The sequence below is a fragment of the Herpailurus yagouaroundi genome, unplaced genomic scaffold (genome assembly GCF_014898765.1).
Source record: "Herpailurus yagouaroundi ecotype Mexico unplaced genomic scaffold, PumYag 203, whole genome shotgun sequence".
NCBI classification, from domain to species: Eukaryota; Metazoa; Chordata; class Mammalia; order Carnivora; family Felidae; genus Herpailurus; species Herpailurus yagouaroundi.
Window position 1 is genome coordinate 17,776,122 of NW_024412434.1, and position 18,629 is coordinate 17,794,750.

At 42.4% G+C, this 18,629-nt stretch overlaps 1 protein-coding gene across 2 annotated transcripts in view; it reads right to left on the reverse strand.

Annotated features, from left to right (window-relative positions):
- TMEM236 (transmembrane protein 236) overlaps window positions 1-18,629 on the reverse strand; it is a 53,112-nt gene that overhangs the window by 20,498 nt on the left and 13,985 nt on the right. Inside the window, exons 1-2 of one of the 2 annotated variants that reach the window (XM_040451296.1) lie at window positions 13,393-13,843; window positions 1,211-1,283 (exon numbers count right to left, since the gene is read on the reverse strand). In XM_040451296.1, the coding sequence (XP_040307230.1) occupies window positions 1,211-1,283; window positions 13,393-13,649 (330 nt within the window). In that variant the 5' untranslated portion in view covers window positions 13,650-13,843. Of the gene's footprint in view, window positions 1-1,210; window positions 1,284-13,392; window positions 13,844-18,629 lie in introns of those variants that run through there. The other variant, XM_040451295.1, reaches the window with a different exon arrangement.

Sequence of the window (18,629 nt, forward strand, 5' to 3'; positions counted from 1 at the left end):
TAAAAAATTAAACAAAAGAAGGAAAAAAGCAATAGTGGGTAAGGACGTAATAGAAAAGAATCAAAAAGGGCAATCATACTACAAATGTATCATCATTTTAGGATAATAGGTTTCCTTAAAAGGTTGTATGCTAGGTGGGGGGAAGGTTGTACACTGAATTTTTAAAGGTCTTGGGAACCTCCTAAGTGCTTTACAGAGTCTTTTGGGAGGAGGGAGGAGAAAATGATAAATCTAGATTAAAATATTCACATATTGCTGTGTGATGCAAAGCACATCTATAGAGCCTTCCAAGGTTATTCTATACATTCACAGACTGTCCAAATGTAGCATCTAGGACACATTCTAACAATCATGTATTTCTCATGACGTCATACACTACCCAGGACTCCCTCCCCTCATGACACCTATCATAGCTATTCTAATAGCTGACTGTTTTTCTCTCTACTATCAATAAGCAATTACTCAAGGCCAGAAACTCTCACATTTCCAGAGTGTTGTATCTCATTACCTAGCACAGTGCCTGGCATGTGATATGCACTTAATAACCACTTACTTGACATATAGATAAAATATAAAGTACTTTAATTTTTTCACTTTGGAGACATGAAAATTACATCTTTCAGAGCATTGTGCAAATTAATAAGGTTAATAGGGCATTCTTCTTTGAACTTGTCAGATAATAAAATTCTCACAGCCTGAAAGTTCTGCCTCTAATATTACTGTCCTGTAGATGCCTGTCTATCAGAATCCTTTTGAAGCTGCATTTAGTCAAAACATGAAGTCAAGCTTATTTTCAAATAAATATCATGTGCAAATCCTTAGGCAATGGATATATTATTAAAGGTCTTAGAACGTGAGGGGTATGCCCTCTGGATATTGTTTAGAACTGAGGACACTCAAAAAACAGGTGAAAAGCGGCAAATGTGAATCTACTTTTAAATTCCTTGCTTTTTTATGATCTTGGAATAACGTTCCTTTCTTTCACACACACACATAGAAGATATTTTTTTAATTGGTTGCTAGACCTTCTTTCACAATCACAGAGGGGGAAAAGTGATCTTAGTACTTTAAATATTCATATTGCAGCTTGGAAGAAGACTGGATAGAATAAACTTTAGGAAAAATTTCGGGCACACCGTTCTACAATATTCCGGTAATAGAGGAAATTTTTAAATCTCAAAATCTTGCAGAACGAAGAAAAAATCCATACCTCAGTCCCTGCGATAGAAAAGCTGAAGCTGGGAAGTGTGGTGAGTATAACACACATCATCATAACAGGTCTCCTAGCAAAGGACAAAAAATAAGCAAAAGCAATAATGTACAAGATCAACAGTTCCGGTTACATTTTGCTAATTTAGCAGTTCCTGTTCCATTCATCTCTCATTTTTCTAAGAAGCTACTACTTCCCCATTTCCATTTCCCAAATGTTTCAGTATGGCAAAGGGGAACACATGCAAAACCCAGAATATTTTCTAGAACAAAGGTTCACCACCTTTGTTCCAGAAAAAAATAACTAGCCAGCCATGGACTTCCAAGAGCATCACTGTGCCAGACAAATGACATTCAACATTTCCATAATTCCATAACTGGAATCCTGCCAAAAAGTTTCAGCTCTGGTGACCAACTGAAAAAAAGAACGTGACTTTTTTTTTCTCCATGTTTGTTTATTTACTTTGAGGGGACGAGGGGCAGAGAGGGAATCCCAAGTAGGCTCCAGGCTCAGTGCCACATCCAACACTGGGCTCTATCCGATGACTGCAAGATCAGGACCTGAGCCGATATCAAGAGTTGGATGCTGAACCGACTGAGCCACCCAGGTACCCCAAGAGCATGCCTTTCTTAAGTTATATTATACCCTATCATAACATTGATTTTTTTTAAAGAAGACATTTAGAGATGCTGTACCAAGAATGCCTTCATTTAAAAAAAAATTTAATGTTTATTTACTTTTGAGAGAGAGAGAGAGAGAGAGACAGAGTGTGAGCGGGAGAGGGGCAGAGAGAGAGGGAGACACAGAATCTGCAGCAGGCTCCAGGCTCTGAGCTGTCAGCACAGAGCCTGACGTGGAGCTCAAACTCACAAACTGTGAGATCATGACCTGAGCTGAAGTTGGACGCTTAACCGACTGAGCCACCTAGGCACCCCACCAAGAATGATTTCAAATGAAAACATGTGGATATTTCTTACTTGAACTAAAAAAAAAATCATGTGATATATATATGTATATATACATATATATCACATGATTTTTCACACTGGTTTTTGGACCATTGGTTTTTTTCACAGTGGTTTTTGGACCACTTCTTAAAACCTTCATGAACAATTAATCAAAGAGTTATTGAGATATAATACATATATAATACTCTATCTTATGACAGAAAGAATTAAAATGCTCACTTAGCATTATTAATTGATAGGAAGACAAAAGATGCTCAAAGGTTTTCTATGATGAAATATTTACATTTCCGTTCCTTAAATACACATTTTACTAATTACACTTATATGATAATGTGTTTCTAAGTACAAAAAGTGCTGAACTCTTTCAAATAACTAACGATTTCTCCTTGGTCCTGCCATGCTTCTGTCAATCCCATCCTGGTCTTAGATGTTCTAGGTATAGACATAAGTTAGACGGCAGGATAGACCCGTCTTCTAGCCAGACTCAGTACGACCTGCTAAAACCAGAGGTACAATGGGGTTTTTGAGAGGTAGCTTTGCCTCCTTTTCTGAGCCCAGATCCAGGTTCCTGCAGCACCTGGCTCTGGCTGGAGACTTCATGGAGCCCTCTTCTTCTCAGCTTGTGCTCTAAAAGGTGAGAGTGCCCCAGGGATTACTCCTGCACCTCCTCTTTATGCCTAATTGTCTCAAGCAATCCCATGGCTTTAATTTTATTTTAATGTTTATTTTCATTTGAGAGAGAGAGAGAGAGAGAGAGAGAGAGAGAGAAAGAGTGGGGAAGGGGCAGAAAGAGAGAAGGTGACACACAATGCAAAGCAGGCTTCAGGCTCTCAGCTGTCAGCACAGAGCCCAACACAGGGCTTGAACTTATGAACTGTGAGATCATGACCTGAGCCGAAATCAGACACTTAACTGACTGAGCCACCCAGGCGCCCCTCCCATGGCTCTAAATATCAACCACTTACCCAGGACTTCCATATATATACATAGACATAGATATAGACATAGACATAGACATTTTTTTTTCTGAGCTCTGGGCTTGTATGCCCAACTCTGGCACCTCCACTTGGGTGTCTAATGGGCAACCCAGATTTAACATGCCTGAACAAAGACCCCACATCCCTGTTCCAATCATCAAATGCTCTCTGGTTTACTGCAAGTAGAATTACTGAAAGTACGTGTCACATCCATCCTTCGCTAACATCATAGCTCATTTGCCATCATGTCTCATCTCCAAGAACTATCCAGTTTCCTGTTAATATTTCTATTCTTGCCTAGCAACGTTTTCTCCATAGAGCCAACTGTTATATTTTTAAAATGTAAAACACATCTTATCACTGCCCTGCTCAAAAATCTCCAACAGTAAGGGGTGGGGTGAATGAGGAGTTAGTGTTGAGTGGAGACAAGAATGAAGACGAAAAGGTTCTGTGGACGGATGGTGGTGATGGCACAACAGTGTGAATGAGTTTAATGCCACTGATACGTACACTTAAAAGGTTAAGTTGGTAAATTGTGCTACATGTATTTCACACAAAATACACACATCTGTGCATCTTACATATTTTTTAAAAATCTCCAGTGGGTAAGCAATGTAACTGGAACAAATTTGAAACCTATTACCCGAGCCTACATGTTCTACATGACGTGGTTTCTCTTCTTTCTCCTAGTCTCTTTCTCACTTAGAATGACTTTCCTCTCCCTGGAAACCCACTTAACTCCAGCCATACTGGCTTTCTGGTTGTGTCATGATCACATCAAGCTTGCCTCATCTTCAAGTTGTACACTGTCTATACCTTCTGCCAGATGCCCCCCATTCCTGGATCTTCCATGTTGGAGCCCTGTTGTCATTCCAAATTATATATATCTGCGGCCTTATGACTACCTGAAGTTCTGCTGATTATTTCTTGTTTATCGTTTCACACATTCCTCTTTGCTGATCTTCAAAGTAAGTTCCGTGGAGGCAGGAAATTTATCTGAATGGTTTCACTACATTATCTCCACTAGCTAAAACCACGTTTTTTGAGCCTTTTTTTGTGCAGTGAAATTTCTGAGAATCTGGTAAATCCTACGGACCTTTTTCAAAACAGATTTCTTTTTAAACAAAAACGGAGCAATTATGTTGAAATACAGTATTCCAAATTCTTTTAAAAATTTTATACAGGAATATACGTGCTCATCTATGAACACATTGTCTCCTTATTTTCTTTGGAACGCTCAAGAGCTAGTGGAAACTGAAATCATTCATAATGTCAAGGTAGCGAAGATCATTAGCCACATTAAGAAGTATCTGCAATGGGGCGCCTGGGTGGCGCAGTCGGTTAAGCGTCCGACTTCAGCCAGGTCACGATCTCGCGGTCCGTGAGTTCGAGCCCCACGTCGGGCTCTGGGCTGATGGCTCAGAGCCTGGAGCCTGGAGCCTGTTTCCGATTCTGTGTCTCCCTCTCTCTCTGCCCCTCGCCCGTTCATGCTCTGTCTCTCTCTGTCCCAAAAATAAATAAACGTTGAAAAAAAAATTAAAAAAAAAATAAAATAAAAAAAGAAAGAAGTATCTGCAACAATTGTAATGTGGTATGAAAAGATCTAACATATATGATATGAAAAGATCTACTTAATGAAGTTATTAGGTTCTGGTACTTGTAGTGTGCTTTGTTACCAACATGCAAAATGGAAAGAAATGCTAGTTTTCAGTTAGAGGCTACAGGGCAAATGAAGATGCAACCTGTTTCTAATCCAAGTTCTGCATCTTATGTATCCAGAAATAATGATAATCTGTATTTTAAAATCTTGATTTACTGCTAACATAGATTTATAATAATTTATTAATAAGTGTTGTGGGTTAAATTATGTTCCTCCCCAAAGATTATGTTCAAGTTTCAACTCCTGGTGCCTTACAGTGTAACCTTATCTGGAAATACGGTCTTTCCAGAGCTAGTAAGTTAAAATGAGGTCATTAAGGTGGGCCCTAATCCAACACGACTGGTGTCCTTATTAAAAGGGAAAATTTGGAGAATGTACAGAGGGAGGATTATGTGAAGAAACGCAGGAAGACACCATGTGACGATGAAGGCAGAGATCAATCAGGGTGACGCATCTGTAAGCCAAGGAATGCCAGAGTGCTGGTGAACCACCAGCCCTCAGAAGGAACCAACAGACACTTTGATCTCAAGACGACTAGCCTCCAGAACAGGGACACCACACATTTGTCACCCAGTACTTTGTTATGGCTGTGCTACAAAACTAATACAGAGTTTGCTCTACAGGTAGGGGGTACTACTGGTAACAAATACCTAAAAATGTGGAAGTGGCTTTGGAACAGGGTAATGGGTAATCTGGAAGAGTCTGAAGACACATGATAGAAACAGGCTGGACGGCCTAGAAGAGACTGTTAGAAAAATATGGGCACTACAGGAGATTCTGGTGAAAGCTAGGAGAGAAAAAGAGGAGAGATGTAGAAAAGCCTCTAACAATCTTAGAGAATATGCACATTGTCCCAAACAGAAATGCTACAAACGTGAATGTTCAAGGTGTTTCTGGTGAAGTCTCAGGCAGAAAGGAGGACCATGTTGTTGGCAACTGGAGGAAAGGTGATCCTTTCTAGAAAGTGGCAGAGGGGCGCCTGGGTGGCTCAGTCGGTTGAGCGGCCAGCTTCGGCTCAGGTCATGATCTCGCGGTCCGTGAGTTCGAGCCCCGCGTCGGGCTCTGGGCTGATGGCTCAGAGCCTGGAGCCTGTTTCCGATTCTGTGTCTCCCTCTCTCTCTGACCTTCCCCCATTCATGCTCTGTCTCTCTCTGTCTCAAAAATAAATAAACGTTATAAAAAAAAATTAAAAAAAAAAAAAGAAAGTGGCAGAACCTTGGCTGAACTGTGTTCTGCTGGGTAGAAAATAGAACCCACAGTCGACGAACTCAGATATTTAGCTGAGATTTCTAAGCAAAACACTGAAGGCACTGCTGATGATAGCAAAATACAAGAGGAGAGGAATAAATTGACGAAGGAATTGTTAAGCAAAAAGGGACCAGAACTTAGTAAAATATAAGAGGAGAGAGAGAGATAAATTGAAGAAGGAATCGTTAAGCAAAAAGGAACCAGAACTTGAAGATTTGGATATTTCTCAGTGTATCCATATTGTAGAAAATGAAAGCGTGTGTTCTAGAGAGGATACTAAGGGTGTGCCTTGTGAACCCAATCACCTATCTCAGCAGAAATATTGGCACTGCCAGCTTGGACTAACGGGGGACAGAGATGGGACAAAAGGAAGGAAGGCTGTTAGACTTCTGGGATGTAACAGGCAGGAAATGGGCTGGTGGAGCTACTTGGCTGTGAATATGTATTATCCTCTGAGATGGCTCTAGGGGCCTGAGAGGCTCCACTGCAGGCCCAGAGGCTCCCTCCTTAGACCCAGAGGCCAGGGAAGGAAAGGCTCTCCCATCCTGAGGGCAGAACATCCAGCCACAGAGGATTATTGTCAAGCCTTACAATTTAGTGACATTTGCCCCGCTAGGTTTCAGTGAATCTATTCTGCATGTGGGAAGAACATGAATTTGGGGGAGGGCCAGAGGGCAGACTGTCACAGGTTGAATTACGTTCCCCTAAAAGAGACATGTTGAAGTCCCAACCTCCTAGTACCTCAGAATGGGACTGTATTTGGAAATAGTGTTTCCAGAGGCAATAAGTTAACAATTAGGGTGGGCCCTAATGCAACAGGACTGGTGTCCTTATGAAAAGGGAAAATTGGGAGACAGATACGCACAGAGGAAAGACTATGTGAGGAGATACAGGGAGGAACACGATGCAATGATGGAAGTTAGACATCAGGGTGATGCGTCTATAAGCTAAAGAATGCTAAAGAGTGCCAGCGAACGACCAGAAGCTGGGAGAGAGGCCTGGGACGGATTCTCCCAACAGCCCTCGAAGGAACCAACCAACACCGTGGTCTCAGATTTCTAACGTCCACAAGTGGGAGATAATACATGTCTATCATTTAAGCCCCCACGTTTGTGGTAGTTTGCAACAGCAATCCTAGGAAATCCATACAATGAAATTTATGCTGGAAATGCCACAGACACATCTTTGAAGGGGGACTCACGCTAAGGTTAGTGCAAGGCTTCAATGAGAGCACAACACGGCTGAGGAGAAGGACCTGTAGACATGGTGTAAGTCCAGATGGAAGATGAGTTAGGGCACTACAGAGCTCTGTGCGTGTCTGTAGTAAAGCATCAGGAAGAAGGTCTCCTCCAGGAGTAGGCCCACGAAGAAAGACCTGAGTTCAAGCCACGGTGAGTTAAAGATTCCTATTTGTGCAGCAAGAATTCTGACCATGAGATTTCTCACAGGGAAAGCACAGGGAATGGAATGCATCAGATAATAACTTGGGAAACCACTCTGCTCAGACACTCCTAAACATTCTCGATCGCCTAGCTCTTCAAGTCAAGGCTTCCTTCCTTGTCTTTCAAGGCTTCCCACAATCTGCCATTAACTTCCCAACAAAAAACACTAACCCCAGTGAGCTCATGCAACAAGCCAAGTTCTGCATTCATCCATTCACCCACTCATCCAAGCCCTTGTTAAATGTGTGAACTACACTCAGTTGTAAGGGCAGAAAGACACGTAAGGCACAGTCTGGCTTTATGGTACTTACAGGCTCAGGAAGTTGCCTAAGCACAAGATGAGGTAACCGTGTGACAAGAGCAAGTTTTTCTAGGAGTTTTAGTCTCAGTTATGAGACTCAGTTATGAAAGTGACACTGTTGCAGTCGAAGTCAATACCTCACACCAATAGCTGCATCAACAGGACAGCTGGGTATCAATGAGATCATGTCTGGACATTAACAAGCCAGTCATCATCCCAAGGAAATATCCAAAAGGGAAAAAGGTCCAGAAATCACAGGACAAGAATACCTGATAAAGCCTGGACACTGGAGAAGAGAAGACTTCGCAGACTGCCATGGGACGTAGTTGAGATGTGTATACTTTTAAACATTTGAAAAACGTTCATATAGACACAGTGAGCTCAGGAAAGTCACCTCTGGAGACATGGTTTTGGGACTGATCATCATATAAGTGGCATTTTATATTATGAGCCAATGAGAGTACTTGCAAAGCAATCAAAAGGGAAAAATGGGGCAGGGGGAAATGGATAGAGCTCCTGGCCATGGCCAAATTCACTGGCATATAAAGGGAGGGCAGGGGCGCCTGGGTGGCTCAGTCAGTTAAGCTTCAGACTTCGTCTCAGGTCATGATCTCATGGGTTGTGGGTTCCAGCCCTGCGTCAGGCTCTGTGCTGACAGCTCAGAGCCTGGAGCCTGCTTCCGATTCTGTGCCTCCCTCTCTCTCTGCCCCTCCCCCACTTGCACTCTGTCTCTCAAAAATAAATAAACATTAAAAAATTAAAAAAAAATTTTAAATAAGAGGTCCATTGTCTACCCGCATCGTAAGAAAGAGTGTCGTAGAACTCTCAGGTGCCTTCGAGCTTTAGGATTCCATGGTATAATGCCAATACCATTGTACAAGCAAGGGGAAGAGTCGATTTTTAAGGGGCAGGACTGATGTGCAGAAAACATTTTTCATGAAGATTTTTACTCTGTCAACAAGGACTGCAAAGGAAGGGGGATGGGGAAAAGAAGCAAAGGACAAGACACCAGCTGGTGAAGGCTACCAGAGCCCCAGCATCAGTGAAAAAAATGTTCTTCATGCTACCCTGAACAAAACCGTCAGGACAAATGATGTGACATCGGACTTGAATGTATGAAAACGTGGGGAACCATGGCCATGTATGATGGTCCTGGAAGTTAGTGCCTCACTGGGGTGAAGAAAACAGTCATGGAGAACACAGAGGTGATGCCAGAGACACGAAAGAGGGAGAATTAATGGAATTTGGTGACTTATTGCACAAAGTGGGAGAGAAAAGCACGTGTAAATATACTCTTTCTGATTTACTGGATACGGTGGGGCAAGGAAGAAAAAGCCTGTCGTCAAGTATCGGAAAATCATTGCTACTGAGTAGTTAAGGAGAGGAGAGTCCACTGGGAGACACGGGAGTGCTGTTAAGCGCCCGTGTTTAGTTCACGATGATTAACGGATGACCTTCCCGGGACTGAAAAGGGCAAGCTCTACTTCCTTCAGTTTATCCAGCCCGTCCGGCAGTGCCCAGATGTTATTCGTGCTGTGCACATGCCCTGTGTGTGCCACTGTGGAACAGTAAGGTGTTCAAGAGACCAGGCTGCGGAGACAGACCCCCCTGAAGTCAGCGTGGGCTCCACGGCTCACGGCTGTGTGGTTGTGTAACTTCGGCGCCTCAGTTCCCTCATTTGTAAGATGGGCACTGTAAGTCTTCTTACCCATAAAGGTTAGAGAATTAACTAAAATAATATAGGCAATGTGTTTATACCCATGCTTGGTACATAGCAGCTGTTCGACAAAGACTTGCTTTTATTTTACTGCAACTACAACAGCTACTACTGTTACTACCACTGTCTTAAACGAATCAACAGCAAATTCTATCTAAGGGATTAAGGACTTAAGCAAGGCAAAATGCAGTCCAAAATGTTGGGGTCTTTCCAAGGGGGCACTGCCCAGAATTCCTGACATGTCACGATCTAAAGTAATTATACGCTGAAAGACTTGAGAGAATTCCTGAAACGCAGCCCAGGGTCCCAAGGCATTCTGAGAATCCCCACAAATTCTCCATCATTATCCTATCCCCTGGGACCCTCTTCACTGATATCTTCCCCAGTTGCAGGCTAGCCCTATAGTTCAATGGTTTCGCATGTTCATTAACACCCCAGGAAAGGATTTCTCTCATTTACTGGGATATACAATTTGGTGTGTTTATAAATAGCTTTTCCTCACTCCTCAAATCATCTCCCTAGCCTATTACGAATTAAGACAGGCATCCCTGAAAAGAAACAATCATTCTAAAGAGAACGAGGAAGTGTCCCACAAAAGTAAAGAGCACTGGATTAAAGTTCAGGCTCTACTGTTGATTTAGTGTGTATGTCTTAAACTCTCTGACATTGTTTCCTTCCTTACAAAATAGGAATTACATCCCTTGGTCAACCTCGTAACCCTGGTGTGCAGGTCAAGTGAAAAAATAAAACATAAAAGCACTGTATATATGCCAAATACTTTATAAGATATTCGTTGATACCACGCTATTGACCTTCATTTTGCTCGAAGGATAAAAGAGACCTCCAAGATTTTCTAAGTTCAAAGAGTATCACTGATGGCATATAATTTTCTTCAGTTTAATCAGTTTTATCATCAGTTCTACTATTTCTCATTCGGAAGATTAAACAAGATCATGTTTTAAATGGAAATACTAAATTCAGCCTGAGGTAATAACAATAATATGCACTGAATCCTTCCCATGTGCCAGGTATTATGCATGGAACTTTATCTGCATAATCTTATTCCGTTTCTTAAAACAGCACTCAGGTGAAAAACCGAGGTTGTCCCCATTTTGCTCACGAGACAATTAAAATTCAAAGAACTTAAATAACTCATACAAGTCCTCGTAGTCAATGTCAAAGCTGGGATTTGAACTCAGGTCTGCACCTCTTAGCTGTGTGGCCAGGACATACACTCTACTAGCTGGATAACTCATTCTCTCCTAAATACCAGATTCATGGGGCTAACAACGCCCATAGGAACCTACAGTAAGAGACAGCAATATGACAGCGCTCATGAATGAGGCTATGAGGAAATAATTTCACAGTTTCATTGAAATTACAGATAACCTATAGTGTATCTATTTAGAACACCTGGGGCCAGCCACACCTGCAAAGGAAAATGAAAGGCCAGAAGAGCGTTTCCCTGAAGAATTCACTGAAAGATGTAATTGGGACAGCCTAGGACATGTTAGCCCAAGGGGGACACGTGAACCAGATTTATAAAGCAGAACGTGCACTGGAAAGTAGAAATAAATGAAGGACCACACTGCCTTCCTTACTCTCAAATGCCTCCAGTAGATTCAGACCTTGTCACTCAAAGAGGCAGTTTAGGACAGTGGCTGAAATACCAAATATGGAGTCAGAAGGACAGAGGTCCAAAGTCTCGTCCTCTCACTCACTAGTTATTGACCAGGGAAGTTGCATAACCCTTCTCTGATAATAAGTTTCCCCTTGGGAATAATAATGATAAAGTCATGAAAATAACTCCCTCACAAGATGGTATAGAAGGAAATGAAATTCACATTTAAATCTCTAAGCACATACGTGATCAGTAAAGAAGCAGTTATAACTTGATGATGATGATGGTAATAACTGATATGGAAGGTTTGCTTCCTGAATGATATTCAGAACCTAGGATCCCAGAAGTTTGAGTCAATGGCAAAAAAAAAAAAAAAAAAAAAAAGAATCAAGGAGTGCCTTCTGGGTCTGGAGTAAACTAACAGAAAGCCACTGGTCATTTGGGTGTTCCATTCTTCCCTCAAAACTCCCAGCCCAGCCAGGAGTCCTGGACAGTCAAAGCAACTCCAAGGTGATATGAGGAGTGGAGGGCCCAGCTGAGCTCCAATTCCACTTGACAGATATCCTGAGGATTCGGGTCAAGGTTTGGAAAATCCTTAAACCGCACCGATAAACGCAGTGTAAACCAAATGGTTTACTTCCAGAAAGCCTTCAAGATCTTTGCCCTCAGGGAACTGAAAGTCCCCCGGGCAAATTTCATGGAGCCACATCCTAAATCAACACCTAAAGGACCTCTTGAACTCCACACTTCGGCTCTCCAGGTCTGCATCCTCCTGACAGTATTTGTAGCTAGATTTCTGTATCTATTATTTTTACATTTCTGCCCTTGTTAAAATCTCTGCTGCTTGCTTTTCAAGCGGGTTGATGTTGTTTGACTTTAAAATAAAAGACCAGCCTGAAAGAAGGGTTAACTTATCAAAGAAAACTAAGAAATCTTAGATGAGTAGAAATCTGATCTAAAGTTCCAAAAGGGGAATGCCTGGGTGGCTTAGTCAGTTAAGCATCTGACTCTAGATTTTGGCTCAGGTCATGATCGCAGAGTTCTTGAGTTCGAGCCCCACAAGGGGCTCTGTGCTGTCAGTGCAGAGCCTGCTTGGGATATTCTCTCTTCCTCTCTCTCTCTCTCCTTCCCCCCACTTGTGCTCTCCCCCCACTCTCTCTAAATAAATAAATAAACTTTAAAAAATAGTGGCATCTGGGTGGCTCAGTCAGTTAAGCATCTGACTTCAGCTTAGGTCATGATCTTACAGTTTGTGAGTTCGAGCCCCACTTTAGGCTCTGTGCTGACAGCTCAGAGCCTGAAGCCTGCTTCGGATTCTGTGTTTGCCTCTCTCTCACTCTCACTCTGTCTCTCCCTCTCTCAAAAATAAATAAACACTAAATTAAAAAAATTTTTTTAAATAAATAAAGATCTGAAAGGAAAAATATCTTAGTATCTGAAATAATTTGTACTCAATACAGGCGATACAACATTAGCTAAACTGTTAAGTTAAAGCAACATTAGATCTTTATTTATTTAAAATATTTCTGTATTATTATTGAAATAGTCCCCCCCACCACCAGGGTAAAAAAAATTTACTAACATAGTAAAGTATTATTTTTAAAAATCTAAACGAAGGAACTGGGTGCTATATGTAAGCAATGAACCATGGGAATCTACCCCCAAAACTAAGAGCACACTTTACATACTGTATGTTAGTCAATTTGACGATAAATTATATTTAAAATAATAATAACAATAAAAAATCTAAGCAAAGGAACCAGTTAAAAATCTCAGTTGGCTAAAGGCCAAAGAATGCTTCAGACCCAAAAAACAATGCAATTAGACATTTCAAAATAGACATTAGTTTCATAAAGTAATGTAAATGTTTGTAAAAGTAAAATTCCATATTATCATTCTATAATTAAGATTTCTATAAATTAGCTGTGATAACTTTATGCAATTCAGTGAACAAAGGAATTAGGGCCAACATATAGTACTCAGGGTATCATAGACTCATGCTAACTACGAACTTATGAATACATGTAATTTGTTGCTAACAGGCAGTAAAAAAGGCCCCTATAAAAATATAGAAGATACCATAATAGCAATACAATTATAGAAATGGTGACAATGACTTCTCATTAATCATAATGTGCATATACATTATGTACATTTGTGCTATGCTAACATCCCTACAGGTAGCACCTGAGAAATTCTCTATGAAAGCATCACAGAGATTCCTTGCTTTAAGAATCCTTTTACTTACCATCCTTTAATTTTTTTGGAAAAGGCATGCTTCCTGTATAAGAGAACTTTTATGGGAACCCAAATCAGCAGAGTCACTGAAGCCACATAGGCAATCGAACAGGAAACAATCAGCCAATAATGTGTTTTCTCAGGGCTCCCCGTCGTTGTTTGATAGGTCGTGGCAAACTGTTCCACAATCACAAGCGTGGGAATGGAGAAAGCAGCAAACTCGAAAAGCTCAAAAACCAGGAGCTTGATCAGTTTTCCAGAAACCATCCTGAGGAAGGGCAAGCTGCTGAAGATCAAACACTCCCCTTTTGATGGCCAGCAGCATATGGACACAGATACTCAACTACGATTAAGTTCCTTGTACCGAAATCACCAACCGGTGACTTTTTATTCTTTTATTGACCCTCATATGGTTCAATGATCTTCCAGCTTACCAAGCGAGGTCTCTTAAAGAAACAGAACAGTTGTGGAAATGACCACTTAATGTGTTTGCACAGCCATTATTCAGGGTCAAATGAACTTCTGAATATGTTTTCGAGGCACTGGTAAAAAAGCAAGTCTTTGTAGCTTTGATTGCTAATTTGAGCACAGAGAAAAATTTATGCAGTATTTAAACACCTGTTAAGTAGAACCACCGGAATCACCTAATTTTAGACTTAAAGGAGAAGAAGAGCTGTAATCCAATCCCCTATTTTTATATCTAAGCAAATCCAGGCAAAAAGAGATACCCCAAACCTGTGTCTTCATCGTAGAAGACTACCCCTCGCTTTCCTTCAAAGTGCTTTGAGAAGGGAGTTTGGATTCACATTGCCAACCTCCTAACCACACTTCTTCCTGGTACTTGAACTATTGATTCTTGCATATAAATTGCCACTGTGGCACAGGTTAACATTCTTCTTTTGGTGGTCAGGAAACGAACACGGTGATGTTAGAAACCTGTTATCAGGATTAACATATTAACAGCAGCCTATATCGAGTCCAAAAGCATATCAAATATTTAAAAGGCAACAATCATCTCCATGAATATCCTTCCTTCCAAAATTTTTGAGCTCCTATGATGAGCACTTTGCTTTTGTTAGGTACTGGGGTGTGAAGGTAGGTGAAGGACAGTAGGTTTCTGCCCTAAAAATGCTCACAGCCCAGTGGAGAAAAGAAACCCGTGAACAACCAAAATAACTGAGGTCAGAAGTATAACGTAAATGCTATGGTAACTTAACGCAGAGAACTTCCTCTTCGGGCTGTGTGAAGGGGAGGGAAAGAGAAGGACGAGGAGGCAGGTTTTGGGGGCATCAGTGACATTCCAGACACACACACACACACACACACACACACACACACACACACACAAAAGACAGGAGGCCATAGTGGTTCTGAGAATCTGGTGTCATGTGGCAGGAAGTAGGGACAGGTGATGTTAGGATTGGCTTTGGGTCGGAATGTAAACATTCCATGAAGGGTTTTGGTGTGGGGTGGTGTGTGTGTGTGTGTGTGTGTGTGTGTGTGTGTGTGTGTGTGGCAGGCAGTGAAAAAGCAACGTCGTCCGGACAGAGGAAGCACTTACTCCATCATTTGGAAAAGGAAGTGAGTGCTGGTGTGGAGGAAAGGGCAGGAGCAGCGCCCACCTGGAGGAGGGAAGGCAGTGGGGAGCCACAGAGCACCCGGAGGGAGAGCCTTGGCTACAACCAGTGAAGGAAGAGGGGGGAGGAGAGCACCCAACCAACAGACCCTGAGTCTGATTCCTTCCACATGCTTGCCTCTTTAGACGGCTTGCCCTGTGCCTGCTGGCAGACTGACACAAACCAGTATTTTTCTGGGTCCCTAGGGCCCTCTGCAGAAGGGGCCATGCGTCGCCTGGCTGCCCAGTGAACCCAGGACGCTGGCGGCAGCTCTGAGGGTTAACGCCTCCTGCCCTCCCGCTGCAGAATTAGGCAGCTGCATCCTCCAGCTATTTTATCTGGACTTGAACAAAATTTCTATTGAAGAGAGACGAGACACAAATTATATTCTAACCTCCTGGCCCTCTGTCTCAAGTCATCAGTGCTATCCTGTAGGGCAATTTCTTCCACAGACTTTGTACATTAATAGGAATTGTGACCTGAGCATCTGAAGACAGTTGTTGAATAAAACTGCCTGGCTCCATGCAAAAGGACTCTTGCCTGTGTCTATAATTCCATTTGAAATGCTCCATTTTTATGCCCACGTAGGGGAATGTAAGAATGATACGCGCTCTGTATGTCTCACCTAGAATTTTCCTCTGGTTCCTAATCTCTCTTCATCTTTACCTTCAAAGACAACGTTCGTGTGACGGGACCTGTTGCTGTCCAAGACATGAACTGCACTGATAACAGTACTTTGTCAGAACAGGAGGGAGGCCACGATTCCCACCCTCTACCAACAATAAGCCCACCCCCATGTAATGGAACAAGCACCTGTGTTAACACTGTTCGTGGAACACTTTCTACGAGCAGATCATGTAGAGACACAGTCCTTCCTGACTTACATTCTGACTGGGGAGATGTTACAAATGCACAGGTAAGGTCTGAGAAGGTGTGATCCTGGAAGGTCAGGATGCTTCTCCAGCCACAGCTGGATGAATAGGAACCCTGGGCTACAGAATGTCCCTCCATAACTGGGCCACTTGCTGCTGCTTGGAAATGTGAACTCAGACACATAGGGAGAATTTGGTCAGTGGAATGAAGGGAGGCCATGACTCTGAGTCAGGATTAAAACAACCCAGACCGTACATGCTTGTCACCCTGGCCTGTTGTGACACTCAGGACTCATTTGCTGAATGAACAAATGGAAGCCAAATGGTGAGAGAATAGAAGAGTGAGTACACGGAGGGTGAGAAGACAAGGAGATGCCAGCACATCAAAAAATGCCAGTCCTTCCGATGTGGAACATTACAGTTCACATGTATTCTTAAAAACAGGCTCTTGGTTCTTTGCAACTGAAAGAGCTTGAGTACAACACAAAGGAATAGATTTCAGAGTAGGGGCCAAGGGGCACCCGGGTGGCTCAGTCCATTAAGCATCTGACTTGGGCTCAGGTCATGGTCTCACAGTTCGTGGGTTTGAGCCCCGTGTCTGGCTCTGCACTGACAGCTCGGAGCCTGGAGCCTGCTTCGGATTCTGTGTCTCCCTCTCTCTCTGACCCTCCCCTACTTGTGTTCTCTTTCAAAAATAAAAAAATATTAATAAAAAAAAGAGTGTAGGAGTCAATATTACACAAAAATAATATGTAAAATTACTGGGTGATTCAGAAGAGAGGGTTGAAAAAAATCAAAGCGGAGTTGATCAGAGAGGTCTTCTCAGAGGAGGTGAGTTTTGGCCAAATTGATTTTTGTATTGACTCAAAGCAATATCCATATATTACTAAAGCAAACTTCTCTGTATCATACAATGACATTTTCTTTGAAAAATAGTTCTGGGGATGCCTGGGTGGCTCAGTCCATTAAGCGTCTGACTCTTGATTTCAGCTCAGGTCATGATCTCATGGTCCCAAGTTCAAGCCCTGCATCAGGCCCTGTGCTGGTGGTAGGGAGCCTGCTTGGGATTCTCTCTCTCTCCCTTTCTCTCTGCCCCTCCCCCACTTGTATACTGTCTTTCTTTCTCTCTTGCTCTCTCTCTCTCCCTCTCTCAAAATAAATAAATAAGCTTAAAAAAATAGTTCTAAGAATGTTCGTGATGCAGTGAGGGGTAGGAGAGTGAAGCAAGTTGCAGATGCTGTGTATGACGATGTGAATGGTGCAATCGCATTTTTGTTTTAAAATATTATAGTTGTGGGGCACCTGGGTGGCTCAGTCGTTTGAGTCTCCAGCTCTAGATTTCCACTCAGGTCATGGGATCGAGCCCTGAGTGGGGCTCCATGCTGGGTGTGGAGCCTGTTTGAGATTCTCTCCCTCTCCCCTTACCCCTCTCCCCTGATCATGTTCTTTCTCTCAAAAATAAATAAACAAATAAGTGAATAAACAAATAGGGGTGCCTGGGTGGCTCAGTCAGTTGGGCGCCCAACTTCAGCTTAGGTCATGATCTCATGGTTTGTGAGTTTGAGCTCTGGGTCAGGCTCTGTGCTGACAGCTCAGAGCCTGGAGCCCACTTTGGATTCTGTATCTCCCTCTCTCTATGCTCCTCCCCAGCTTGTACTCGGTCTCTCTCTCTCTCCCCCCAAAATAAATAAACATTTAAATTAAATAAATAAATAAATAAATAAAATCACAGCTGTGGATTTAAGCATAAATTAAAAATCCAGAAATATACTCACCAAACTGTAAACAGAGCTCCTATGGGGAATGGGTGAGGTAGGGTGGAGGGGTTTTTACTTTTGATTTATTAATATTTGCATAGCTGTAATATTCGACCAGCATAAAAGTTAGAAAATAAATTAAGATTAATAGAAATCAATTAAAGAAAGCAATTCTGGCTTAGTGAAATGTTTACACTGTATTTTTTAAATCTTTCCTCCACCAATTTGTTTTCCCTCACTTCTCAGCAGAAGCAAAATAAATAAATTCCACTTCCGCTTATCCCTTAAATGGCGGCACAAAAGAGCAGCAAAATAGCCAAGAGGCAAGCAGAAGACGAGAAGAGCCTTGGATAACTATTTGCCAGCTGGGTAGTCAGGGCTGACTTTTATCGCCTTCTCCTGATCTCACATGAGGACGGGAGGAGAGTAGCCTTCATCCTGCAGGCCCTGCCTGAGACCCTTCCTTACTCTCCTTCTCCAAGCAGAAGGAAGCATTTCCTCCTTTGAGTCCTTCTGAATTCCTCCCCTCTTGTACTGTAGCACTTCTCTCCCTATGTTGTAGGCACACTGGGTCCCCTATACAACGGGAAGCTCTCTGAAGGCAGAGAACACCTTCCTTCACCTATGTCTCATCGTTTCTCAGCACAGTGTGTATTACATAATAGGCCCTTGAAAAATATTTGTGGAGGGAATGGATGGAGATGAAGGCTAAGAGACGTGGTAGGCAGCAGGGGAATGTGCCAGCCTTGGAGAATGGCCAACTCATCTTTTATTCCAAGGGGATTCTTGTTCCCACACTGACCTTTCAGAAGGAGAAATTATGTATTACCCGTCCCAATACAGTCTGCTCACTCAGCCTACGGAGCTTCACTTTCCTTGTGTGATCCCAATTTTAGCCCCCAGGTTCCCTTCCTCTGTAGCCATAGCTCCTTAAGGTCTCTAGATAAGAGAGAAAACAAAGCCCCTGGGGACTGCAGAGCTTCTCCATCTCAAGAAGCATGT